At 48.1% G+C, this 27,203-nt stretch overlaps 1 protein-coding gene and 1 long non-coding RNA gene across 4 annotated transcripts in view; one reads left to right on the top strand and one right to left on the bottom strand.

The window, feature by feature from the left end:
• The window catches only part of Tshz2 (teashirt zinc finger homeobox 2), a 446,877-nt gene extending 429,508 nt beyond the window's left edge, over positions 1-17,369 (bottom strand). Inside the window, exon 1 of one of the 2 annotated variants that reach the window (XM_087645860.1) lies at positions 16,352-17,369. In XM_087645860.1, the coding sequence (XP_087501986.1) occupies positions 16,352-16,391 (40 nt within the window). In that variant the 5' untranslated portion in view covers positions 16,392-17,369. 2 annotated transcript variants of the gene reach the window in all.
• Positions 16,241-26,897, top strand: LOC103691977 (uncharacterized). 2 transcript variants are annotated; one of them, XR_015683997.1, is made up of 4 exons: positions 16,241-16,599; positions 22,982-23,202; positions 25,126-25,168; positions 26,470-26,897. It is a non-coding gene; the product is annotated as an uncharacterized LOC103691977 (long non-coding RNA). The 2 variants fall into 2 exon arrangements; XR_015683996.1 differs by having other exon boundaries at positions 25,126-25,208.
• The last annotated feature ends 306 nt before the right edge of the window (positions 26,898-27,203 follow it).

Raw genomic sequence — 27,203 nt, 5'->3', positions numbered from 1 at the left:
CTAACTTGTCTGAAAGTTCAGTGGTCTTGGGCAAGCTGCCTGTAATGGCAGCAGCTGACTCCCACATCTACCTAACGGGTGGGCATCCAAGAGCATCAGCTCCTAGACCCTCGTACTGAAGAGACCGCACGTGAGTCACCAGACATCGTCAGTACTCAGGGAGAGACCGGTAGCAACTGATCTCCCTTCCTCTCGTTTAGATATCAGGGAATGGTGCCTTAATGTCACCAGTGTCACAGAAAGCTCCTGTGGCAATGACAAATATACCCAATGTCAGGTTCATTACCACTAACACCACCACCACCACCATCATCATCACCACAGACTGTATTACTTTTGCTAATGGGTGCTAGGAATTATGACTTACAATTATATATTATAAATGTATATTATACATTATATACAATTATATATTATAAGTTTAGTTGCTGGGAAGGAAGATGGAGAACTGGCAAGTGATCCAAAGAGGAATAAAGAAAGTGTAAGGAAATACATAAACGGCAGCCACAAGAAAGTTGTCTCAAACGCTTAAAAAGGGACAGAAATTGGTCCATGAACAGAAGGTTTCTTTTCTCATTTGGTATTCAGATGGCTAGCAGACCATTAGCCCTTTCTACTGCCCCTGCCCTGTGCCTGCACGCGCGTGTGTGGGTGTACGGTCCCATATGATTCTGAAGATGGATTCTGGGGTCTTATCCAAAGCTAGACCAGCACCCCACCACTGAGCTAGCTGTACATGAGTGGATAGCTTCACTCTCCACTCATGTTAACTGAGTTGTTCTCTGGGTGATGATGTTTGGTCCTGTGGCCAGGAAAACAGTCTACATAGATGGTATATTTGCCTGTTAAAACAGTGTTTAAAAACAGAATTTATATATCACCAAGGGAGTAAGGGAGAGACAACTATTACTGCTACTACACACACACACACACACACACACACACACTCACACACACACACACACACACTTAGACATACATACACACATGCACACATGTATACATACACATAAACACACAAACACACACAAAACACACATACACACACACATATATACACACATACACACATGTATATATACACACATACACACACAAACACACGTATATATATATATACATACACATACGCAAACACACAAACACATATACATACACATATGCATATATACATATGTACACAGGGGAAAGAAGGATAAGAGAATTTTTATATGTATACTTTATATACATATTGTGTTTTTATTATGGAGCACAGTGATAATATATTTACATATTATATTCATAAATGTCTAAAATAATATATATTACAGTAACATATAGTGCATGTCTATAGTGATCAGATAATGTATTACACATATTCACGCATATACTCTACCCTGTAGTTCAAAGACATAGTGTATGTGTCCCATGAGGTCTCCTAGACCCAAGGCATCCTCCTGTCCCATCCCAAGCCATCAGAATTCCCGAACTCTGACCTGGGAGTCTGAAAACCTGCATGCTCGCCAGGCCTCCATGTGAAGACCAGTCCTAAGAAAAGTTGAGAACTTTGCTCTGTTCCAGATGCCAGACCCTCCATACTTTCAAAGCTCCCTGGAAGAGCCAAGCTGTTCTCAAGTTTCTTCCTGATATCCGGGGGTGGGGTGGGGGGTTCCTTCCGTTTTCCAAACGGTTTTGAAGTTTTATTGGAAGCTTTCTGGCAGTCCCTGGACTGGGCTGTGACTTGGCACCCCTTCCTCACAGCTGGAACCAGAGGCCTGCGTTCTGCCCACACCCTGACACTGATGGCATTCTCTCCTAGCGACCTACGGGTGTGGACTTCTTTTTATGCTTTGTTGGAACAATACCCTTTAAACTTAAATAATCCCCCTTTAAAGCAGGAGGGTTGTGTCATTTGCCAGTCACGGTCAATGCAAGTTGGTAGTGATTGTCACCAATTGGTGGCCACCGGACACTGAAAACCTCAGATTATAATGTCGTATCTTCACTGTGAGCTGCTTCTTGCTAAATCCTAGGTCTACTCTTCCTGATAAGCAGGGAGGGGGGAGGTATTAAAGACAGGGGAATTTCAAAGTGGGGTCTTTCTTTTACATGGAATGGGCGTTGGAGGGGTCATTGAGACAGGAATGCTTTCTTAGTGACCTTAAAACAACCACCACATGATATGCTACCCCAAGGCAGGACAACTGTGGGTTAAATCATGGTCAGTAATGGGCTACGTCCTCCATTATTGTCCTAGCTGTATCTCTGTTGCTGTGATGAAACAGCCTGGGCCAAAGCAGTTGGGCTGTTTTGGTGTATTTGACTTCTAATTCTTGGCCAGAGTCTCTCCCTTCATTGAAGTTATAGCAGCAAGAGTTTGAGACAACTAGTCACACCACACTCTTAACAGAAAGCAGAGAGAAGCAAATGCTCCCATGCTGCCTGCTTGCTTTCGTCTAGTTCTCTCCTATCCTGTATAGTTTAGGAGCTCTGCCCAGGGGATGGCGCCGCCCAAAAACTGTCTGGGTCTTCCCATGTCAATAGTCAAGAAAAATCCCTCACAGACAGGCCCGCAGGCCAACATGATCTAGACAATTCCTCAGCTGAGGGTGTCTTAGTTGAGTCTCAGTTGTAGCAAGTTGATATTTAAAACCAACATCACAACCATAGTTTAGGAAACCCCAACCAACATGTGTGAAGGATCCTCCTTTGGGAAGTTTCGGATAAGGTGACAAATGTTTGAGCTAGCAGTCTATAACCTTTGTCCTTCCTAATCGCAAAGTCAGTCATTCATTTTGCAAACAAAAGATACTGTGTAACAACTGTGTGTTGTGTCTTACACACACTGAAGAAACAGGACATATGACGTCTGTCCACCGTGGTAGTTCGAATGCTTGAACATTTATTGGGTGCTTACTATGTATAAAGCGGTGTTCCGAGTACCTTGTTAATATTACTACTTTATTACAATCCCAAGAGGGAGGCTGTACTATCCTCCTCCTGCCAATAGAGAAATCAAGGCCTGGGTCAGATCATTACCTTGTTAATGTTATGGTTCAAATTTATTGACCACTATGTACGGGGCTCTCTGTTAAGCATATGATCTGATTAATCTCAATTAATGCTCATAAAATCCCAGTGAGATGAATCATTTCATTCAGTCTGTGATGCTAATGAGGAAACTAAACTCTGGGAAGCAAGGGTCCCCCAAGTGGTACAGCCAAGATGTCGTGCAGGGTGGAGAACGGAGCCCTTGCCAGACTGACTCCGAGACCTGCCTATGTTTCAGTGCTCTACCCTCTGACTTGGCAGGAGCAGGCAGACGAGAATGCTGTTCCAGGACCCTAGGAAATGCACTTGGAGAAGGATGGTACCCTTCCCTGCACAGCCAAGTCTAGAAGAGATGCTGCAAACACCACTCTGTCCTTTCTCCCGTGCAGACTCTGAGAACTACAAAATGGCCATTGCCAGCACACTCTCCTCATAAGTAAACAGAGGAGAGAAATAAAACAGAGACTCAAAGAACACATTAATAAAATACAAACAACCCATTCTCCACAGAGAGCGTACACTGCAGCCTTCTCTTCATTCATCCCTCCTTGTCTGTCTGTGGTCCTGCGTTCTTCTGTTGGATGAGACTCGGTCTCCTTCCCTATTCATCTGGTCCAAATCTCCAGAGGCTTTTGACCCATCTGATGTCACTGGAGTCTCCCAGGGGGTCAACCTGCTTCTGACGCTGATGCTCGGTGAACAGCAAGTCAGGGACAATGACCTTGAGTGTTTCAGGTCATTCCTCCTCTCCCATGTCCTCCAAAGCCTCCGTCTCAGGAGGGACTCCGGCTCAACTCTGCAATTCATCTGCCCCTCCATGCTGGCCCTGCCTCTTGGTCCAAGAAAGATCCTAGCCCTGGACTTTGTGTTGTGCCTGGCACCGTCTCCCCCATCCAGATGCATCTCTCCAATGGCTACTTCAGTCTAGACCCAGTGTCAGCACCCCATCCATGCAGGGAGCCATATTCTCCCCATTATGCCCAACCCCTCATGTATTCTTGGTTTACTTCTCTGTAAGCTCCATGGCTTCACCGCACGGGATGGATGGCCTTCCGGTCTTCACACTGGAGCTAAGCTCCATGAAGCCAGGCCCTTTGTCAGTTTGCTTCAAGACTCTAGCTCCAGAACCTTCCTAATCCAGAGCAACTTTGAATGGCAGTGGTTACGCTGGGTCTTAAGGGAGTAAACACCTCTTAGGACCTCAGCATCTCCAACTCATGATAGACGTGGACAGAGACCTGTCTCTCTTCTCTCAAGCTCTTACCTGGAGGTGACAATTAAAGAGCGAAGAAGTCTTAGCCAGGAAACAGTCTGTAGCTCAACAATGCCCAAACATTGCAGTGCTGGACCCTGGGGGACAAGTAACAGATCCCTAGTGGATGACCAGGAAGCCTGATAAGTCCTGGGGAGCTGGGAGCATCTAGGGCTATGCCAGCAAGGCTCCCAGAGAGCAGGTATGTAGATGCCAAACCTCAAGGGTCCGACGTGAGACTCCTCCACCCCTTCCCTGCCAGTCGCCAACTTCCACACCGTATTCCTGATCTCGCTTAGCTAGAGGGTCTAGGAGTCTCCACAGGAGCCAGCGTCCTTACCAGACAGTTATTCAGTGTTTACACACACAGGGCCGCCCCTGCTTTTGCACAACGGGCAAGAGAAGCCACGGGGAACAAGGGATACATTTATTATGAAATGCGGTTGCCGGTCCTTAGCACTTTCCGAGTTGATACAGAACCGAGCTACAGCTGTGACACAGATCGGAGGTGCACACCACTGAAGCACGCTCTGCTTCCCACAAGCCCCTGTTGTTTGCTCTTCGGTGGTGTGTGTCTGAGTGCCTAGTGCCTGAGTCAGCTGCCTGTATTCACCCCAGGAGTTCTATGAAAGGAGGAAGGAGAGGAGGAAGAAGAGGATGGAGAGGATGAGGAAGAGTGAGTGAATGAAGAAAGGAAGAGAGGGAGGAGGAGTGTGTAAACGGAAAAGAGAATTGGAGAGGAAGAAGGGGAGGAAAAAAGGAGGCAGAGGAGGATAGAGAGGAAGGGAATGAGGAGGAGGGGGGAGGGAGAGGAGGGAGAAGAAGAGGAGGAAGAAGAGGAGGAAGAGAAGGAAAAGAGGAGTAAGAGGAGAAGGAAGTAGATGAAGAGGAGGAGGAAGAGGAGGAAGAAGGGAAGAGGAAGAAGGGGAGAAAGAGGAGGAGGAAGGGAAGGAGGAAGAGGAAGAGGAAGAAGGGGAGGAAGAGGAGGAGGAAGGGAAGGAGGAAGAGGAAGAGGAAGAAGGGGAGGAAGAGGAGGAGGAAGAAGAAGGGGAGGAAGAGGAGGAGGAAGGGAAGGAGGAAGAGGAAGAGGAAGAAGAGGAGGAAGAAGGGAAGAGGAAGAAGAAGGGGAGGAAGAGGAGGAGGAAGGGAAGGAGGAAGAAGAAGAAGAGAAGACTGTGTTTGCTCAAGAAGATCTCAAGCACTAGGCCAGTTACAAATTAGCTGCATCACCTCCCTTCAGAGTCACACCTAACCGTGACGTGAGCATTATCTGTCTTCTTTTGATGGAAGAAACTGAGGTGTGATTGGGTATTGGAGCCTGCTTCCATGCACACAGCTGGTTGGGACTGGCTGCTGGGCCCTGGGTGAGCTTGGCCCAGAACAGCTCTTTTCCACCATCTTGTCAATGTGATGATGTGGCCCCCAACTCCAAGGCCTCGGTCTCCCTCCACAAAGGCCACGAAGGCTAGCACGTGTACTTCTCCCGGCTGCTCTTGCTATCTTAGGCACCACTCACCATCCCTGGGAAGCCACTGATACCTGGAAGGGGATCGTTACCAGCTCTGAGATACCCACATCCCAGTCAGATCCCTTCCCTTCCCTGCTTGAAGACCCTCAAGAGATACCCATCTCTCCTGCAATCAAATTAGGGGGGACACCTGCGTTTCAATATCTTTTCAGGTAACTCTCCTTCCTCTTTTCCTGTCAGTCTCAGGTAAGCCCCACCCTAATTCCTATAGGCACTGTGGCTCCTAAATATTATATCCTTCATTCATACATGTGTGCCCGTGGCCTCAGGCCCATGGCACTTACTGTGTCTTCTGCATGGAAGAAATGTCAACTCCCACTCTGTGCCTAGCCATCCAACATCGTATTGTATATTTCTCTGTGCAATTCATTTCCTGGTCTCAAGAATCTTATCTGTGTGAGGACAGGGAGTTGTCTGTCCCTAACGTTTAACCTGCAGCCATGGTTAGCATTGAGGGTAACACATGGCACCGGGAGTCTAAGTCATGCCTGTGGGACAGTGGCTGACCCGGATGTGCCACATGTCTACACTACTGAGGACAGCCAATGTTCTTGTCTTCCCTGTATATTAACTGTAACCTCGGGTGTAGGGAGGATGAGGAAGAGCTAAGCATTGTCTTTGATGCATCACTGCTGTGGCCGTTCTAGACTAGCTTTCGCAATATGGGCTGCAGAGGCCTCGGAATGCAGGGAGCCGGCTTTCAGTACAGTTTGGCTATGGCTTGACCTAGGTTCAGTAGATCCTGCTCGGGGACCAGGGACTATCATGACTTCCAGCCCATGAGGATTTGTAAGAAAGAAAGAGTTTGCTCACTTCCGTCCCCCCGCCCCTACAAGGTTGCCCTTGGCCACCCGCATGCTCACCCTTCCAACTCCCTGCTTCCTGACTTCACGGTCGCAACAATGTTGCGGAGAGCTTTGCCATGTGTAGTTTCTTTTTTCCACGAAAGAAGATTTTCTCCTGTGTAAAACGATTTGAATGTTCTTCTGCCTCCCTGAGCTGGACCACAAGTTTCCAGGCAGAGGACCCATCCTATTTACTGCTAGATCCCAGCTACCGGAACAAGGTCCAGCACAGAGTAGGAATTCAAAATTCAGTTGCTGTTCAAGCAAATATATACGAATGTGCGTGAATACCTATGATACATGAAGCACTTGGTACAACACCTAGGATACCACAGGCATTCGTGAGGTGGCAGATGACATTACCTCTGCCGTTATGGTTGGGTCTATAATAAATCTTATTCCTTGGAAAATATATTTTTTTTGGGCTGGCCTCACGCTCTAAGTAGACCAGCATGTTGAAACTCATTGCAAGCTAAGCTCTCCCCAGCCACTGGAGTTCCAGTTTGTATATTTTTTTTTCTTTTTTTTCGGAGCTGGGGACCGAACCCAGGGCCTTGCGCTCGCTAGGCAAGCGCTCTACCACTGAGCTAAATCCCCAACCCTCAGTTTGTATATTTTTTAAAAAATTATTTATTATGTGTCTGTGTGTGTGTGTGGGGGGGGGGTGGTGCATGTGAGTGCATTTGGCCTGACAGGGAAGCAGAAGCCTCAGATCCCACGGGCCTGTTCCAGGCTGTCCTGAGCAAGTTGATGCAGGTGCTGGGAACCGGACTCTAGTTCTGCTCTTAACCCCTGAGTCATCCTTTTACCCCCTAAGATTCCATTTTTAAATGTCAAAAAGAACCAGTGTCTCGGGACTTGGGACAGGGTTCTGCATTTGGTGCACCACACTGCTCTGGCAGAGGACCTGAATTTTATTTCCACACCCACAGTGGTGACTCACAACTGCCTCGAGCTCCCACTTCGGGGGACAGGACACCCTCTTCTGGCCTCCTCGGGCTCCAGCATTCTCTCATGTGCACACCTATGCCTTCCCCTACACACAGAATGCACTCATTAAAAACGAAACCCTTCAAAAATAACCACATCTAATTTCTTTTGATTCCTAAGACCATCGAATACTTGGTAACCAGGGAGTGTCTACTCAACTTCTTTCTTGCATGATATTCCCTGGCTTGGCTATGGAGAAGGAAGAGACTCCATTTGCTCAAATCCCAGTGGTACCGATAGGTTCTGAGTACTTTTTCCAGCCCATGTTTATTAAATATTCTCAGCAAACTCCAGACATAAGTAAATAGATGATGGGCCCATTTTGTAGATTGGCAAGTAGAGGCAGAAATGCGAGCCGCCTAAGGAGTTACCTGGCTCACAAGGAACAGACTTGGAGATCCTAGCATGAGTTAACAAAGGGAACAAGCCACCTCCGGAACCCAGTCACTCCCTCCTCCTCCACCACTCCATCCGCACTTGAAAATCAGATCCCAGAGATGAGCAGGAGAAGTTGCGCGAGGCGCGGAACCCAACCTTCTAATAAAGGAAAATAGCCGGAGGCAACGCCGATGTAAAACACGTGGAGAGCCTTTCTTCTGCCATTTCCCCTCTACCAAGTGGCGGTGCGAGCGGAAGAGACTGAACTCTTCTTCTCCTTAGCCCAACTGCTATTCCTGTCTCCCTGGAGGCTAAGAGGGAAGGCTCCTAAACACACAGAAAATCCCAAGGATCTGATAAACTGGGGTGATTTAAAGCAAGCCCCACGCAGCTTACACAGAAACATTTATCTGCCGTGGCTCTTGCTTACAGAAGTCGTTTATCCCCGATGGACAACCTTGACCCCCCGGTCTCGGTTTCATATCTCCGGTGTCACCAGATTTCGTGGAGCCTTTCGTGATCCAGTGCTGCGTCAGGGGAGCTTCTCGGAAATTCACTAGCAGCAGAACGGCAGCTGCCAAGTCTCTCTCTCTCTCTCTCTCTCTCTCTCTCTCTCTCTCTCTCTCTCTCCCTTAAATCTCATCCTGCCTTTCCTAACTATTTTCCCTAGAAACAATAACTGCTTTCTCTCACCTTAATAGCGAAACCCTGTGATCTCCACAGAAACGGCTTTCGGTGCTGCTTTAAGGAGGCCCGGGCGGTTGCTATTCACCCCGTTCTGAAAGCACTTTACTACTTAGCTCGCCAGTCTTAATTTTTGTACTAACAGAAATTGCTGGGTGCTTTCCTTTCATTTGTCTGTTTGTTTCTGGTTTTATTTTCTTTTTAAAGCTCACCGACCTCGTGTCTGGTAGCTTCGTGGAGACTCAGGGCCTTTCCTGTAGCTCAGATGGACACTATAGCTTCCCCATCTCTTTGCAGAGAGCTGCAGGAGAGGTAGAAACCTGCTTAAACTGCTTTCCTGGTCCAGTGCTTGTCACTCGCGAGCAGAGGCATCAGTACCTTGTCATGATGGTCCCTCGCCTTGCAGTCCACCCAAGTTAACACCACAAACCGTGAGCTGGCTGGCTTTTAGGCTCTCTCCATGGCTGCTACATGTTTGGTTATCTGAGAGGGCATTTGCACCCGGGTGTCCCGATATCTTTGTAGATCCGTAGAGGAGTATACAGTATTAGACACTGTTCAGAGAGTCAGTATGGGGCACACCGAATTTGTTTGGGGACACTGAATTTGTTTTGTGTTTGTGTGTGTGTGTGTGTGTGTGTGTGTGTGTACGTGTGTGTGTTCTTTTTTTTTTTTTAAATGAAACAGGTGGAAAGAGAACTCTCAGTCACAAGCAGAATTCAAAGCAAATGCTTTCACGTCTGATTCAGGTATTTTTTTTTCCTGTGTAATTTCCCTGAGCTCATTAGCAATAAAACTTCTGTATCGTACATTTCCCCGTTGCTCAGCAAAGCTAAACGGCACCGATATCTAGTATTAATGGGCTCAGTAAGCTGGGCCTTTTGCATTTCAATTTCTAAAATTTCAGATGATTGTGGGAATGACTTTGGCATCTTGGGATATTTCAGGATACTCAGGGGACACCCCACCCACCCACCCCAACCCCAATAGAGAGTGTAGAAGATGGAGAGAGGCAACAACGGGAAATTCCAAACGGCCATGCTAATGATTTTCAGAGATGTCCACATTTTTTAGTCACATCGTCCACAGAGTTTACTTTGGGAAGAAACGTACCATCAGGTTCCTCTCTGCAACTTAGCGCCCTGTCCACGGTGCCCGTGTCGGTGTGGTCTGGTAAGAGGCCCTCAGACAAAACCGAGTGTTGGGAACGCAGCCACATGCTGAATCGGACCCTGATGCTGTCCAACTTACAGGCAAGGTCTGTGTGTTCCCAAGGGCGCTGTCCTGACAGCTCACGGAGCCCAGCGGCGGGTTCTAAAGTCTCCCATTTTTATCAACATTTCCTAATGGCTTGGTGGGTGAACTCAGCCATCATTGTCAATGCTGTGCCCGCACCTGCACCCAAGAAACGTCCCAACAGGAGTGAGTCAAAGGTGGGGAGGGGTGGGGAGAAGAAATTCTCATTCTAGAGAAAACAATGCTCTTTGAGACAATGTTGTCAACAGGCAGCGATTTTTGGGTTTTTGCTTCTTTTTTCCCTCTTAATTCAGTATCCAGATTACCACGTCAGCAGGCCTAGGAAGGTGATTTTTCAACGTGGGTAGAACGACTGAGGCCCTTCAGGACTGATCAGCTGCTCGCCAAAGGTCATCCCCAAACCTCTAACTTTGAACAGAACTTCTGAGATGCGAAACAGTGTCTTTTACTTTCTGGTACTAATTGCTACAAATTACTGGGGTGGGGGGAGGCTACAGGATCCTCTCCCTGCCTCAGCTAGGATGGCATTTGAGCTCTGATGAAAGATGATAATAAAAGCAATCTGATTTTCATCACAACACTCACAGAAATTAAAATAAATTCCACTCAAAGAAATAAGAGTATGACAATGCTCTCAACCTGAGAAGCAATACATTTATTTGTGTGCCAAGCATCTCTTAATACCATTGTGATATTTTTTTCCCCTAAAAGTCATTCGATTTGATTGTAATTACATATGTAATGAGGGAGCCCGGCTTCGGGGAAGCCATCCGAGGCATCCTCTGCTAGTTTAATGTGTTTCCAACTGACTGTGTATCCACTGAAAATGACTCTGTTCGTACCTGGTTTTAATACAGAGTTTGATAGGTGAGTCTAATTTTCAAAGGGAATCTGGGTGGGCGCGGGGACTTCCTCTCGTCTACAGTAAGAGTCTTCCCAAAGCATTGCTAGGTGCACAGATTTGCAAACCTGCAGGAGAAGCTGCTGTTTGGATGTTTAAGACACAGACCTAATGCAAACAGGAACAGAGTCCAGGTTTAGGGGTTTTCTCCCCCTTGGCTGATATTCCTATACTTAGTTGCATCAATGGCCAGAAAAGGTTCATCACGAAGACCTGAAATATTGCCAGCTCAAGTCTCCCTCTAAGACCTGCTCAGTAAAGAGCCGCTGTAGTCCCAAGCCTTGGGGAGAGAAATAGGCCAACCCAGACAAACTCAGGTGTTCTCCGGTTCGAGAGAGTGCCCCCAAGTCTCCCCCAAAGAGTGGGACATTGGAAAGGATGAGAGAAGGCCTGGTCCTCGGCTGGAGAAGGTGACAACAGTCGAAACACGAGGGGGATAAATCTTAAGATGCTTAGAAGGTTATCCACGGAGTGCGGAGTTTCTCCAAAGGCAGCAAGCAGAAGCGAGTCGACTGAGAGCAAGAAACACAAAGTGGAAGAAGAGGAAGAAGAAGAAGGAGGAGGAGGAGGAGGAGGAGGAGGGGGGAGAGGAGGAGGAGGAGGTACTTGTGAGCAAAATTTTTACCCTTCCCAAAGGTACCCTCGAGCATCTGACCCCCGACACACACCCAAAACAAGCTTCAGCGATTTCACTGCCTGAAAAAGTTCCCCAGCGCCGTCTCCTTTCCTCCCTGCCAAGAGTTCTGCCGCTCGCAATCCTCTGCTTACGGTTAATATATTAGGTCCTGATGTGGCAGATTAAAAATAAGATCAATAAATGGCTAAAACAAATGCACTTTTGAAATGTCCCATTCAATCTGGGTCTTTAAGGGTGAGCTGAGGTTGGAGGAGGAGGAGGGCAGGAGAGAGAGCCGGGGAAAGGACCACAGGAAGGATCAGGGGGAAGACATTCTTAGGTACCTGTCCTCTGTCCTCTGAAATCTGCTTTAGACAGCAAGAATAACTCAGAGCCCCTGTTGCTGGAACCCTGTGAGCTTGCATGCGCGCGCGTGTGTGTGTCTGTGTCTGTGTTTATGTGTGTGTCTGTGTGTCTCTGTATGTGTATGTGTGTATGTCTGTGTGTCTGTATATCTGTGTATGTGTGTGTCTATGTGTGTGTTTGTGTGTGTATGTGTGTGTGTCTGTGTGTATGTATGTGTATATGTATGTTTGTGTCTGTGTGTCTGTGTGTGTGTTTGTGTGTCTGTGTGCATGTATGTGTATGTGTATATATATGTGTGCATGTGTCTGTGTGTGTGTGTGTACACGCGTCTATGTGTCTGTGTGTACTTGTCTTAAAACCACACCATTCTAGGAAGCAGAGAGACCCACCACATGGGGCATTTTAGAGTTCAAGACGTAAACCTGCTTTTCCTGAAGGACGTTTGAGCAAAGAAAGAACATCAAAAGCCCAAAAACATCCTGGCTCCTGCCGGCCAATAAATAAAGGCACACTCCCACTGCAGCCACCAGCTCCTGCCCCTGTGCAGTCAGTTAGATTTTGAGGACTTCACCCATCTGTCCAGAATGGACGCTATCCTGAGGTAGAAGAAGAGGCCTCTCGGCTGTTCCCATCCCACGCAGTACAGGTAGACGTGCCCCTGCTGAATGCGCTTCCCAAGTAATAACCTGTGCTATTAAGGTGCAAATTGCAACTTTTAAGTAATGATCGCTAATAGTCTGATGTTTACCGCCACACGAGGACACCCATGAAAACAAAATCTGAATTATTCATCTCTGCCTTCAATAAACAAAATAAACGGAGGGAGATGCTCTCTCCTGCGAGCTTCCCCACAGGAAAGACCGCATTACCGGAAGCTACAGCAAGTCCACCAGAAAGAAAGAAAAAGCACAGAATGGCTTGGGGTGAGCAGAGGCAGGGGAAGTAACTTACAGGCCTGTTAGATATTCTCAGGGATGTGATTACAGAAGATTCCGTGCTCCATTGCGGCTGGCCGGTGTTACCGTAAAAATAATTGTATACGGCTGAAGAAAAGGCCCCGCTATGCATGTACGCCAACCACACGGCCAGGGTTGTTAGGGAAAGTATTGTCAGAGAACATGCCTACAGTTTTTCTTTTAAAAATCCAAGTGTTCTGCATCCTTTAATGTACGAACACATCAAGACGGTTTCTTTCTGCTCAACCTTCCTGCCGTCGTCTTTTTATCTTTCCTGAAATGAACTCGTGGGGGGAAGGATGCCAGGGCAGATTCCTGAAGATTGTCAGGTAAGAGCAGATGCATTTGAATGGTAAAGCAAACATACAGTCAGGAGAGCGAGCCAAGCACACCCATACATCATGAAAGCTGCTTTCAAACTTTCCTCCTGGCCCCAAGTCCTAGCCCCATGGCAAAGTAAAGCTTTTGGAAAGTGAGAAGCAGCAATATTTCTGAGAGAAATGTTTTCCCTCAGCTGTTTACTTGAAGAGAACGGCGTTCCACACGTCTATCCCCTGGCCCCGACATACATATAAGGCAGTGGGAGTCATTTAAAAAAAAAGATTAAAATTCCCTGTCACTTAGTTTACCGTCCTTTGCTGTATTGAGATGACCTGTTTTATTAGAAAGTTTCGGCCACCAGTGTCTTGAAACGCCATCCTTAAGCAGAATTGTGTAAAGAAACTCAATAGCTTGCAAGAGTTCTTTGGAGAAAGAGGGTTCCAGGAGCGCGTCAGCCCTGGTCCACTTCCAGGCTTTTTCTATCTTGTATTATTCATTAATCAAACTAGGAATCAAGCTTTCAACATCAGTCCTCAGGAGTAATCACTTACAGTTGTGCATTGTATTTAATTTTAAGCAGTGATAAAAGTTCGCAGAGCTACAGGCTGAGAGGCACCCCTTCCCTTCCCCGCATGGTAACTGGCTGAGGAATCTCAGCTAACTTAGCCTCACTCACATCCTAAAACAAAGCGGGCATTAGTGACCTCGGATGAGCAGAAGAAAGACCACAGGAAAAACAAAACCCATCTTCCTAATATGTGAACCGATAAATACCGCCGAACAGGGGAACTCACTGTGTAGGAAATGAATTACCCCATCTCGGCTGGAAAAGGATTTCTGTTCCTTCTAAGGAACATAATGAGAGTCATGGAAACAGTCTTGCAAAGACAACTAAGGATCCAAAGGACTAGAAAACTGAAAGTATACTCACAAGTTACACACACACACACACACACACACACACACACACACACACACACACACAGAGACTACTACAATTAAAAAAAAGTAGCCAACACCAATAGATACTAGCTTAAGGAAAGGATCTAATTTAAATAATGCGATACAGTGTTATTTTCCGCACACCTGGATCTCCATTGATCAGTGTGTAATTATAATTTAAGTACGGCAATCCTGAGCAAGGCACTTTTTGTAATGAGCTTGTGAAAGGAGACATGGCCAGTCATTCTGCTAATTTAAATTGCTGCCTAGTTCTTGACGGCCTTTACCAGAGCTACAAGGAAGGGAAGGGGAAAAAAAAACAACAAAACAAAACAAAAGAAAACAGTAGTATTTCAGGACAGTATCATTGCAGCTGGACAGCAGCCCGGGGCTCTCTTTTAGGACAACAGGGACGCCATCTCTGATGATCCAGCTACACTTGAACTTGTGGGGCCAGCATTGGATGCAGCAGGCCAGGCCAACTCTTAGGAAGTCTTGAAGGCCGCCACACACCCTCACATGGTCAGCTAGCCAAGCCAGGCGAGTTAAAAAGATACAATAAAATAAGAGAGCTATTGTTTCCAAAAGAGGTAACCAGAGTCGAGAAGAGAAAACCCCTGCCTAGACAAGTTGCCAACTGTGTTGCTGAGAATATTTTCATTATTTTGTTCTTAGAGAAACAATTGAAAATACGTGAATGCAAGCTTTATAAGAAAGCTACTCAGAGCGACCTACACATGGCCGAGGAAGCGATTCTGCACTCAGGAGGAAGGGAACTGGTTTTTCTGGAGCACATGTAGTGATGTTTCAGATGCAATCAGGCAGGAGTGAAGCATTATGAACTTGGTAGCCAGCACGTTCAGACACTGGTACACCCGCTTTCCCCACATTCCTAACTCACTTCTTGGTGACTTTGCAAAGTTTACCCAAGTGTCCTAGGGACTTCTCCGGTGTTTGACTCAAGTTAGAGCAGAATGAAATATAGCCGTGGTCTCCAGATCAGTCTTCCCCATTGCTGCTCAAAGTCAGAGGAGAAAGACAGAGAGAAGAGCACAGGGGAGCCAGCGAAACTTAAACTTTTGCTAAAGCCCCATCCACTAAAGGACACAAAGAAATAAAAACGCCCACATTAAAAACCAACAAGATAATGATTGTGCATTTCTCTCTCTCTGAATATAGAGGGCAAAGCCTGCGTCACTGCCACTCGGAGTTACCATGGTGAGTGATTTATTGATATATATCAGAATGAATAGATCAAAGGCAGTGAGATGACAGGTGATCAATCAAATGTCAAATCAAAACTAGCAATCGAGTGGAAAGCTGATTTTTTTTCAGTGGGTGGGTCTGGCAAGAGAAAAATGAACTTTCCTGTTTTGATTCCGAGAAACAAAACCCCAGCATACTATTAAAAAAGCAATTAGGCAACCTCAAAGGAAAAAGGAACAACAACAAAAACAACAACAACAACAACAGCGACAACAGTAACCCTGAATATCTGTTGTGGGGACCCATTGACCTGTTCTGATCTTTAGGGTCCCTGCAAGAAAGAATTCCACAGGACAGCTCCCTAAGGTAGTAGTCAATTCGCGAAGTTTCCAAAGCTCTACCTATCTGGCAAAGCAAAATCCAAAGCTGTTTAAATTTCTATGGGGTGCTCTTCCTCCAACCCCACCTGGCTTTAAGCAAGAGAGGGGATGGTTAGATTTCTAGAAACGGTGAATCCTTTTAGAAAACACATCCAAAGCCCCACTCATTTCCGAGGGTGCCTTTTGCACTTTGACCACCAAAGCTACACCCTCATGGCTCCCAGCTCCAAAACCTGCAGCCCCAGGCTTGGCCATGCCTCACACTTGCCAGCCCTGAGACCCAGTGACTGGAGACACTGTCCCTGGAGGCCAGAAGCTGCCTGCACTGACCTCTCAGAGGGACAAGAGAGGGGGCTATCTCCCTCCCCCTGCACCCCAAATCCATAATCCGACTTTGGTTCCAGAGGCAAGAAGCCAGACTGGGAGAAAAAGTTAGGGGTGGGGTAGAGGGTGGAGGGAGGAAAAGTTTAAACCAGGAAGGTTTGGTGGGATAGCTTCCCCGCCACCACCCAGAGGGAGCCTGGAGAGGGAAGGATTGGGGAGATCAGCGTGGGGTGATGAAGAGGGCACCCGTACGCTAACCCTTTTGAAAGCGCCAGGGGGTGGCGTCCCCGCCAGCCCTGGGCCAGGAGGGCGGGCGGGCCAGCCGCGGTGCGCCGGGATCGGGAGCCGGGCACCCGGAGCGGAGCCATCTCTTACCTGCCGCCCGCTTGGGTGCCTGCTGTTTCCTCCTTGGCATCGCTCTACTTAGCTCCAGTCTCACTTCTGGCGCCCCAGCCCTGAGCCGCGCGCGGGGGCCGCAGTCTCACTCGTCTTTCTGTGGCTCCTAGGACGTCACTCGGCCTCTGTCCCCCTGACGATCCCCCTGCCAGAGCTCCAGCGCGGGGCCGGAGACCCCCTCTCTGGGTGGCAGATATGCGGCTGGCGCCGGCTGCTTGCAAGTGGAGGTTGGTTCTGCCTTGTTTGTTTGTTTGGTCTTTTTCCCCCTCTCTTTTTGTTTTGCTTTTGGATTTTTTTTTTCTTTTTTTGGTTTTGCTTTTTGCTGTTTTTTTTGGTGACTGGTGAGACACTTGATTTCTTTATTAAACATCCAAGACGGGGTTCAGATGGCAGGGATGAGGGACGCACACGCACCACGCGCACACTCGCGCTTAAAGATAAGGGGGAAAACAATCCTGGGAAGACAGTGGATTTCTTCTTTTTCTTCTTCCTTCTCTTTCCCTCCTCCTCCTCCTCCTCTTCCTCCACCTCCTCTTCTTTCACCACCTCCTTCTTCTCCTCCTTCTCCTCCTCCTCCTCTTCCTCCTCCTCTTCCTCTTCTTCCTCCTCCTCCTCTTCCCTGATCTTGATGGCGGATTCGCTGGATTCGCGCTGGGGAGAGATCACTCACTGTGGGTTTGTTGTTGCTGTCAGATCCCCGTCTGTGAGTGATATGCGAGAGGACAGGAGCGGGTTTGGGAAAGACAGAAAATCTGGAATTCACTCACACACACACACACACACACACACACACACACACACACACAATCACGCTCTCTCTCACACACACAAGCACTCTCTCTTACACACACACACACACACACTCACACCCCCACATATGCTCTCCCTTACACACACACACACACACACACACACACACACACACTCACACACACACAAGACAGGGCGAGGCGATGCCAGCAAACATCGATCCCGGCTGAACAAACTGAACATTAACAAACTCCTCCTCTTCTCCCGGCGACCTGATGACAGGGAGAAATTTACTCCCCAGCCGCAGAGCGCCAGGCAGAGGGAGTCTATTAAAGGGACAGTGTCCCGACTGGGAGAGGAGCTGGGGAAAGGGGACCCTGCCTGCTGGTCTGCAGCCCAGGAGGCACCCACCTCCTCCTCACTGGGGCAGTGGAGTGTCCTCCTGTCTAGATGCCCCTCCAGGAGGAAGAAAAGGGGGGAGTGGGAAGGAAGGGGGCGGGGCTCTGGCAGAGTTGGAGACAAGAATTAGAGTTGGCGATCAGAAGGAGACATCCTACATTTCCTGGGGGACAGACTAGGGGAATGGGACTATATCCAGTCTCAACCTGTTCCTCAGCACATAGCCTCCTCCCAACTCTGGAAGTTCAAGTTGCTGTCCTTCCACTTTCTTGGACTATTGGATTTTTTTTTAAACATCTGCTTCCTGGGCAGACTAATTACATAACCTTCATTCTGTTTCCTTTCAATACTGACATTCACTGAGCACCTACTGTGTACCTGTTTTGCAGTCACAGCAGTGACAGCGAATGGGTAAATCCGGATTGTGGGTGAGGGGAACAGCATCTGAAACAACTTGCCCCCTGGTGGTGTCCAGTCACTTCCCAGAGGTCTGCCTTGCTGAAAATTTGATGTACACATTTCTCTATGTTATCTCTCCACTGGGCTTGGAAAGGTGGGTGCTGTGCATAGCTTTTTCCTTGGATAATTACCTCCAATCTCACTAGAATATAAGTTCTTAGGGAAATGTGTCCTCTTTTATCTTACTCTATCTCCCAGTGGTGCCAAAACAGAAAACAGCTTCACCCTCAATAGTGCAATAAATGAAAAGGAAGCAGGGCATGCTGGGACTAGGAAGCAGGGCATGCTGGGAGTATAACTTTAGAGTGGCCTGGATTGGTTCAAACTGAGCGTTGGGCTGGGACTGAAAGAGGAGTCCATTTCAACACGTTGCATGGCCATGGGTGAATAGGATGACCCTGTCCTGAAGGAACTTTCCTTCCAGTGGGGTAGAAAGCCAATGGCAAGTGGAAGGCAGCAGAAGGAGGCAGATCTAGGGTCGGAATGAATCTGGTACTGGGCATTGTACTTAGGGCACCATACCTGCCAAACAGGCAGTCTATTACTGAACTCTATTTCTGATCCTCTTTTCAATTTTTTATTTTAAATGTTGAGACACAGTTTTCGTTAAGTTATTCAGGCTGGCCTTGAGCTCATTCTGACAGAGGTCTTGAACTTGGGATCTTCTGGTCCCAGGCTCCTGAGTAGTTGGGATGATAGGCCTGGGCCACAAGTCTGTCATGAATCTGGAGTTTGAAGAAGGAAGGATGTTTACCAAGTAGGGCTGCCTGGGGCAAGTCACAGATAGGTAGGTTCTAATCTTGGAGTAGGAGCAAGTGGGTAAATAGGGGACTCTTGATATAGCTGCCCTTGGCATAACATTAGAAGTTCCTGCTTCTTAGTCCTCCCAACCCCACAAAGGATGTACTCACCTTTGTTCTCTAAAGCAGGTTTTGCAGCCCTAGATCTCTTAACATTTTGGGCCACACATTGCTTGCTGGAGATGAGTATGGTCCATCACAGTGTAGGATGCTTGCTTGGCAACATCCAGGCCTCTAGATGCCAGAATCCTCCCCTCTGCTCTGATGACAGAATGTTTCACAGACATTGCCCAATATCCTCTGGAGCCAAAATGTTCCCTGCTTGGAGACTGCCACCTTGGACTTTCTAGATGGGAGTGAGCCTTCTGGATTGCTGGATATGGGCCTGGTTCTGGAGTTACATTGAACACACAGACTCCAGTATTTCATGCAAACCCGCCTGCTCACTATAGTCTGAGAACTTCCCAGAACATACTTACATACATACATACATACATACATACATACATTCTTCTTCTTCTTCTTCTTCTTCTTCTTCTTCTTCTTCTTCTTCTTCTTCTTCTTCTTCTTCTTCTTCTTCTTCTTCTTCTTCTCCTCCTCCTCCACCTCCTCCTCCTCCTTCTCCTTCTTCTTCTTCCTCTTCCTCTTCCTCCTCCTCCTCTTCTTCCTCCTCTTCCTCCTCCCCTTCTTCTTCTTCTTCCTCCTTCTCCTCCTCCCCCTTCCCCTCCCCCTCCCCCTCCCCCTTCTCTTCTTCCTCCTCATCCCCCTCCATTTTCAGGAGTCAGACAAAGTTAATGCTGCTGACTTTAAGACCAAAGCATGCTTAGATATAACTGAATGGCACCAGGGGTGATGTTGCTCCTGTGGCACCATGATGGACTCTCTTCTGTCTCTTTGTTCCTCCCCACGATGTATCCCCTGGTAATGAGGCCTGACCAATGAAACCTCAGATGCCTCCCACATTGCCCCTTACCTCTTGCCACCTGACTCCTCCTCACGGGTGATTAAATGTCAGCTGTGACTAGTTCAATACAGTCTTTCGCAGCAGTACTTTTGGGCCACAGGAAATGTAGCTCACCGGACCCTACCCATCGGCCGCAAAGCGCTGTTATTGTCACTGCTCCCAAAGTGCTAGTTAGTCATTTTCAACAGCCCCGAATGAGTCTCCGTCCCACACGGGTAGTACACGTAATTACATCACCTGGTCTAAACCACCCAGACAGCTCCCACCCCTTATCACAGCCTAGCTCTTTGGCAGCTGAGGCAGAACAATTGTGTATTATTACAGTTGGCAATGTTAGCAAAGAGGTCTTAACCATGGTTTCTCAGAATACATTTGGAAAGCTCTGAACTTGCACATCCACGGTAGAGTACAGTACCGTGATCACAGGACCAGGAAACACAGACTTAGGAGAAGGGGTGAGTCGTAAGGGCTCACCATGAATTTGCCATCTTCTCTGGAAACCTGTTGCCTTGGGGAGTCATATTATGCTCAAGGCAGCATCTGAGAAACTTCTGTAGTGTGCATAAGGGATACAAGGTATTGTCCTAAGAAAACCAGTAGATGGTAGGATGTTGTTCTAGTTAGCCTTGGCTGTCAACCTGACACAAATATGGTGTCATCTGGGATAAGAGAACCTCAGTTGAGAATTGCTCGGATCACACTGGCTGGTGGCCTTATCTTCAGAATTGCTAACTGAGGTTGGAGGGCCCAGCCCACCATGGGCGGCACCATTCCCTAGGCATGAAAGCCTAAGCTGTGTAAGAAAGGCAACTGCTGAACAAGCAAGTAAGGGTTTCCCTGTGGTCTCCTGTGGTCTCTGCTTCAGTTTCTGTCCCGGAGCCCTTCCATGGCATCTCTCAGTGATGGACTGTAAGCCGCAAGCTGAAATAAACCTTTCCCTCCCAAGTTGTTTTTGGTCATGGTACTCATCACGACAGAGAGCAAACTGGAAAGGTGTATACATAGGGACACACCTCCAAAAAAATCTAGGATACCAGAGGACGACAGAAAAGGGAACTTATTTGGGGGACTGGGTATTGGGACAAATAAGTTGGGGACTCTGGCCCACAGCCTTGCTCCCAGGTTAGTTCTTACCTCAGACACCTCTGCTGCTTTACAACCTTCAGTGGTTTTATCAGCACAGACTCTCCGTTACTCCATTCGCTATCTGTACGTCCTACAAGTTTCTAGCATATCTTCTTGCCTTGCTTCTGGAATGTTCTCTTACCGAGCTGTATTTCCCCTCCAACCGGTACTAATAGAGTTCTCTGATTAGTCTACCAGTGTGGAGCAGAAAGCCAGAGAACTCAGATGGCCCCGAGCCGTGTGGTCTTAGCACCGAATAATTCTGTATCACGCCAGGAGAAACACGTTCCCTTTCCAACCTCCTTCGTTTATAGTAAGTTGCGGTATAACACTGTTCCTCCTGGACCTGACACCTGATGACATCTAATCTTTTATTGTTTCTCGTGTGTCTATATCTGGTGTGCGTGCGAGTCCGTGCACGTTGACGCGTGTGTGGGTGCATGTGACATGGGGGTCCTGCCTGGCAGCTCTCCACCTCATTCACTTAGGCAGGCTCTCTCGATGTGTGCTGCGCAGAGCTTGCCGACATGGGTTAGGCTAGCCAGTCAGCCTCCTCTACGATGCCCTGCCTCTACCTTCTGAGAAGAACGGCAGATGGGTGTTACACCCGCCTGGCATGTCCCTGCCTTCTGTTTGGTTAAGACCCCTGCCTTTCTACTTCATAACAAGAACCTTACCTGTAGAGCCATGTGCCCACCCGAATAACTTCATTCTTAACCCCGAGGCTGCAGAATTCATCCTGGGAAGCTCAGGGAGCAACAGCCTGTTTAGCCAAGCTTTCACAGAGCAGTTTGATTTGCTGAACTTAATGGGGGAATTGCGTTCGGTGCCGTTGGAAGACACTGCAGCAGTTACCTCAGTGCGTGCTTAGTGAAGTCTAAAAAAATAATCACGTATTTAAGGAACAAGGAATAGGATTTATAGTTCAGGTGGAGGCAAAGTGTATTGGTTATGGTTTGAATATGGAATTTCCTGCCCCCACACTTCCATGGGCTTTACCTTGGTCTCTAGGTGATGGTGCTGTTCTGGAGAGACATGGGGCTTTGGGGGCATGGGATCTAAGTAGTTGACATAGAGTTTCACTATGTAGTTCCAGAGTCTCTGTGTCTTCATCCACCAAGATGTCATGCATTCTGCCTTGCCTTCTCCACCATGAACAGCCCAAACGCCCTTATGTCAGGGACCCAAAGAAATAAACCCTTCCTGGAGTTGCTTCTGGTCACAGGATCTGGAAGAGTAAGAACCAAAGGCAGTGTAGACGTTTCTGGAGTGAAAAAAAATCGCTGAGCGCACACACATCCCCAGCACCTGAGAAGCATCTCTCAGCAGCCAAGTCTTACAGCAATGCTGGGGTTAATTCTGGAGGATTCAGCTTCCCGGGGGATCCGGCACTCAAACTTCAGGATGAGTAAGGACATGAGCAGATGGGCGTGACTCAACTTCTGCCCCCACAGGAGCTCTACTCATCCCGAGTGAATATCAGAGTTACCCGGGCACTTTTACCATCATCATCATTATCATCACCGCTGCCACCACCACTACCACCACCATCTTCATCTAAAGATAAAGAGGTCCAGGCCACACCCCAGACTTAATACATGAGATCTGGAGTGTGGCCAGATCATTAAGATTTGAAAGTTCCCAGGCAATTCCGATCTGGTGCCGAGGCATGAGTACCTTTCCCAACCAGAAGCATAGCTGTATAAAAGGGAAATCATGTATGGATGGTTCTTAAGTACAAGGTAGAGAGCATCTGGTCTGGAGTGAGTTGCAAGGTCTTCCAGGTAGACCCTCAGGAAGCCTGTCAGGCCCATGACAGTAAAGGGATGCTTTTGAGGGCTTTCTCCAGCCGACTCTCTCACTGCTGGGCTCCAACCCAATGCTGAGAGCCTACTTTACCTGGGCTCTGTGGCTTCTGGGCATGGGTGTGGCTTGGGAGACTCCATTTTGCCACTGTGCCCCCAGGCTTCTGCACTCCAGCAGAAGAAGGAAGTTTATCCTTCTTCCAACATCCGGTGCCTGTCCCCTCTAAACCCGGAGATGTCACCTCTTTGGACCTTTCCCTTCCCCTGTTCTACTTCATACCTTCCTTGTTTATCCTCTGTTTCCTAGGATTGAAAAATGGGCTCGGATCACCAGTGATCTCACAACATGGTCCAGTATCGCTGCAAGGGAGAAGAAAAACGTGGCAACATGTCTAAATAGTCGTTACGCACGTCAGCAAGGAAAGACTTACCCAGCACACTTCAGGCATGTGGACAGGGTCTGAGTCAACTGTGGCCTACTGCATCACTTCCTGGTTCCTCCCTATGAAAGATGCCATTCTGTTACCGGTCGGTTTACCTTTATTTTCTCACAGCGTTCTTTTAAATACCACCTCTTCCAGAAAGCCTTTCTGACTGGATAGCCTAGGATTCAGGCTTTTTCTTTCCATATAGATATGTGCCAGAGAAGACTGACTTATGTTTGGACGTCAAGGTCATGGCTAGAAAGCAGCCACAGAAGGCTCCTGGTGGAGGGGTGGGGTGGCCTTTTTAACTCTTTTTAGCTCACAGTGTTCGGTCTGAGAAAATTAACTCTTTCTATACTCTGCTTTACCCAAATGTGTGTGTGTGTGTGTGTGTGTGTGTGTGTGTGTGTGTGTAATCAACCAAAACAAACACCAATGTCCAGAGCTTACCTCAGAACCATCCATCAGCCTGTGGGGATAGAATCGGGTCACACCCCAGTATATCATAAAATTCCCTGGTACTTTCAATGTGTGGCTACGTTTGGAAGTCAACATTCCGTATGCTTCCCCCACCCTGGGGCTATAATTCATTGCCTTTTTCTTATGTCCTTTAAGTCACTGAGCTCTCCCATCTAGTACTGTCTTGTGGAAACATTAAGTTGGATGTCTCTGGTTATTTTTCTCCCTCCCATGATAGCTGGTATAGGTTCATGCTATCTAGGACAGTCAGACTAAGCAAACCCGAGCAGAGGACGGGAAGAAAGGTGTTATACTGGGCTAGAGAATAAGACTGACTGGATCGTGTCTCATACCAGGATTGGGGGGGACAGCGAGTGTCTCCGTAGAGTCAACTCTTACACGGGGGTCTAGGGGAAGCCAATGAGGAACAGGGGCCTGACGTAGGAAGGGACTCTGGATTTCAGAGAGGAAAGGATGCTGTCTGTGCAGAGGGGTAAGACTCCATTAGGGAGAGGAGAGCAGGGAGGCTGCCCGGAGAGTCGGGTCCTTCTCAGAGAAGTTCCATCAGAAAACAGACCTCCAGTATAGTCCAGTTCCACACTGTATGGCCAAATTCCAATCCACTCATGGACATCCTGAAAACATCTATTGCATTTCAGAGCAGTTGCCCGGGCGATGACCAATAGGCCTGGTAACCCAGATCTGTAACATTAGCACAACTCCAAGGGCAGTCTGAGATACAGTGTGAGTTTAAGGCCAGCCTCGGTCACTGGGGGGCTGGGGACATGGTAGGAACACACTGGCCTAGCTTGTAGGCCCTGAGATCAATTCTCAGTACCATAAAAATTAATAAAATGAAGTAAATAAAATGAGGGGAAGCTGATATGAGTCTGTGGCTTTGCAGGCCTGCTCCTTAGAAGAAAACTACCCAAGTTTTCCAGTTCTTTCTGTTTTAGGCTCTCGTGGTTCGGTAAATGTGGGGCTTTGGGCAATTAAGAATTCCGTGCGTCTTCAACAGGATGGTTGCCGAGTGCACAGGCCTGGCACGAGGAGCCGTGACATCTCATGTCACCTTTCTTCTACCTTGGAGTTGGTTGCTGAGAGAGGGTGACAGTGTTTTTGTTGCTGAGGCTGAGGAATCCAGACCAAGGCTCTGACTCACTCAGCCATTGCTGGAGTTCATTAGCCACAGAGAGACACTAAGTGGCTGTAAGGATCAGGGCGGCTTGGCAGCCATGTGACGGGCAGCCTTATAAGTCTCAGGTACCGGTGTAGTTCATACCACGGCGAGCGCGCGTTAAGCTACACGCTCCCAGGACTCATTAGAACCGTGCGCCCAATGGTGCTCCTCAACGTCTCGGAGCAAATAGAGAATGATATAATTCTCTCTGAGAACACCTTTCTGTCTTATCCACAGCATGTCTTATCTATTATGATTAGGGCCTTAAGCTCCCATAGTCCTTAACATGTCATGAGATTCTACCCCACTGCTTGCCGGGATTATGTCAAAGTGTCTTGTCCCGCATGCCGTTTTCACCCAATAATACAGCTTGTCTCTTCTCCTTAGGCACTGTTGGGCCACCCAACGAGGCCAAGCAATCCGGCTTAAAGTGAGTGAACGCTTGGAAGGCTGCCCTAAACCCTCTTCCTGTAAGGCTTGTATCTTGGTCTTGTTTCCCCAAAAGAAAGGTTTGGGGAGTTAGAATGAAAGTTTTTCCTTGCAAACAGCATGTTTGAGAAAGGTTGAGAGAGAGCTGTCTCCAGGGAGTGAGGGACGGAGGGAGGGAGGGAGGGAGGGGGGGAGGGAGGGAGAAGGAAAAGAAGCAATCAAGCAAGGAAGGGTGTTGGAGGAGGGGTAACAATGCAGAGGAAACAGAGACCAGGGTCCTGGAGAAGAGCAGGAGCAACTGGGGTACTGGACCACCACTTTCCAGTAGTCCCCCTCAAGGACAAGAGAGCTGGGGTGTTTATCAACCCAGTTGGCCGGCTATGATGTGGCACTGCTCCGGGCTCACCTTGTAGGCTCAAGGGCCATGGGTACCGGCCTGTAGTAATTCTGCTGATACTGAAGAAATAGCATCACCCAGAGAGGAATCTCTCAGCCTGTGACCCTCAAGAGGGCTCTGACAGGATGGAGGCCAGTGACGGCAGCAGCGATCCTACCTTGTCAGCCTTACCCCAGGCATGTGGTCATCTGCGACATGTGTCTGCGCGGTCAAACTTCTGCCATACCTTTGCTGGCTGCAATCTTTTTCGGGGATGGTCTTTATAATAAAGTGTTTACCTCCCTGCTTTTAATTTTCTTTTTAATTCTTGTATTTGGTTGGCCTCTTTTCTACCCACTTGGAGACTGAGGCCCCGTCCTCTCCGCAGCTGCAGCCATGTGGCTGTGGAATGGAGCTCTTTGGTAGTGCTGCTCCAGCTTTTGAAGAAAACAAGGCAAGCGCTCTGACGTATACATGGAAGTCCTTGAGCATGGGGTGGGCGTGGAATGCTCAAAATCAGTACTGCCCCCACACATCCCGGGATGCGGGGTCACTGGGAGTCCAGGTTTAAACATACGTGGCTACTCACACTTGGGCATTTTTGTTTAATGTGGGGGAAGAGAGTGATTAGAATCCTCATGTGTGAAATGTGATAATTATACCATTGGATTGTTAAGAGCGTAGGGAGGACCCTGGGAGCAAATGCATACTGTTTACCAAGATGTCTGGTGCAGCAGAACATCCTGCACACGACGCCCTTTGATCAACTTACAGGGATCTCTCCATTTTAGATTGCAACCCAGGGCTTCGCGTGTGCTAGGCAAGCCCTTTACCACAACACTCACTCTCTCTCTCTCTCTCTCTCTCTCTCTCTCTCTCTCTCTCTCTCTGCTTATAAGCGTTTGTTGATTGTTCATTGTTTGTAGAGTGCCCGGCTTATCTACACGAGGTTCACTCTGTATCTTATCAAGAGATAAACTCACTTTAGCTACATCTTCAGTCTGCAACATTAAGTCCCAGAAGGTGGGAGACCGGTGAAGAAAGGCCCTGGTGATAAAATGCCAATTCAGGCCACCGGAGGAGGACTGGCCTGTGGGCTCCATTTGGGGCGTCCATCCAGAAAGCATCTTCATTCCCCAGTAGTGTTCATGGGGCAGGCTGCCTGCTGAGGACACAGCAAGTAACAGGACCCTGCCTGGCCTTTGAGGAGCCTGACAACCAGACACGGGACAGGCTGGCAATAGGAAAACCCTCATAACCATGGTGACAGTTATGAGTGACATTTATGAAGCACCTGGCGACAAGTAGCGTTTCCATTGCTTTAGCATAAAAATAAAATCAGCTTTAGAGAGAATCTGATCGAACTCGGTGCTTCTGTGATCTCCGTTTCCTTCTCCGAGGAAACTGAGTCACGGGATGATTGGACAACGTGACCAAGCTCACAGATAACCAACGTTGAATCGTGAGTTCCCGGGGCTGGGGTGTGTCTCAGTTGGCAGAATGCTGACCCCGGCTTTGGTCCCCAGCACCATAGAAACCAGGCAGGGGGGCACAGGCTAGGATTCCCAGCACTACAGAGGTGCAGGCAGGAAGATCACAGTTACCCTGGGCTAGGAGTTCAAGGCTAGCCTACTCTACTTGAAACCTTGTCTTGAAAAAA

Source organism: Rattus norvegicus, chromosome 3 (genome assembly GCF_021556685.1).
Source record: "Rattus norvegicus strain SHRSP/BbbUtx chromosome 3, alternate assembly SHRSP_T2T, whole genome shotgun sequence".
Lineage (NCBI taxonomy): Eukaryota > Metazoa > Chordata > Mammalia > Rodentia > Muridae > Rattus > Rattus norvegicus.
Note: the sequence above shows the minus strand (reverse complement) of the source record. Positions and strands in the feature narration are given on the sequence as shown.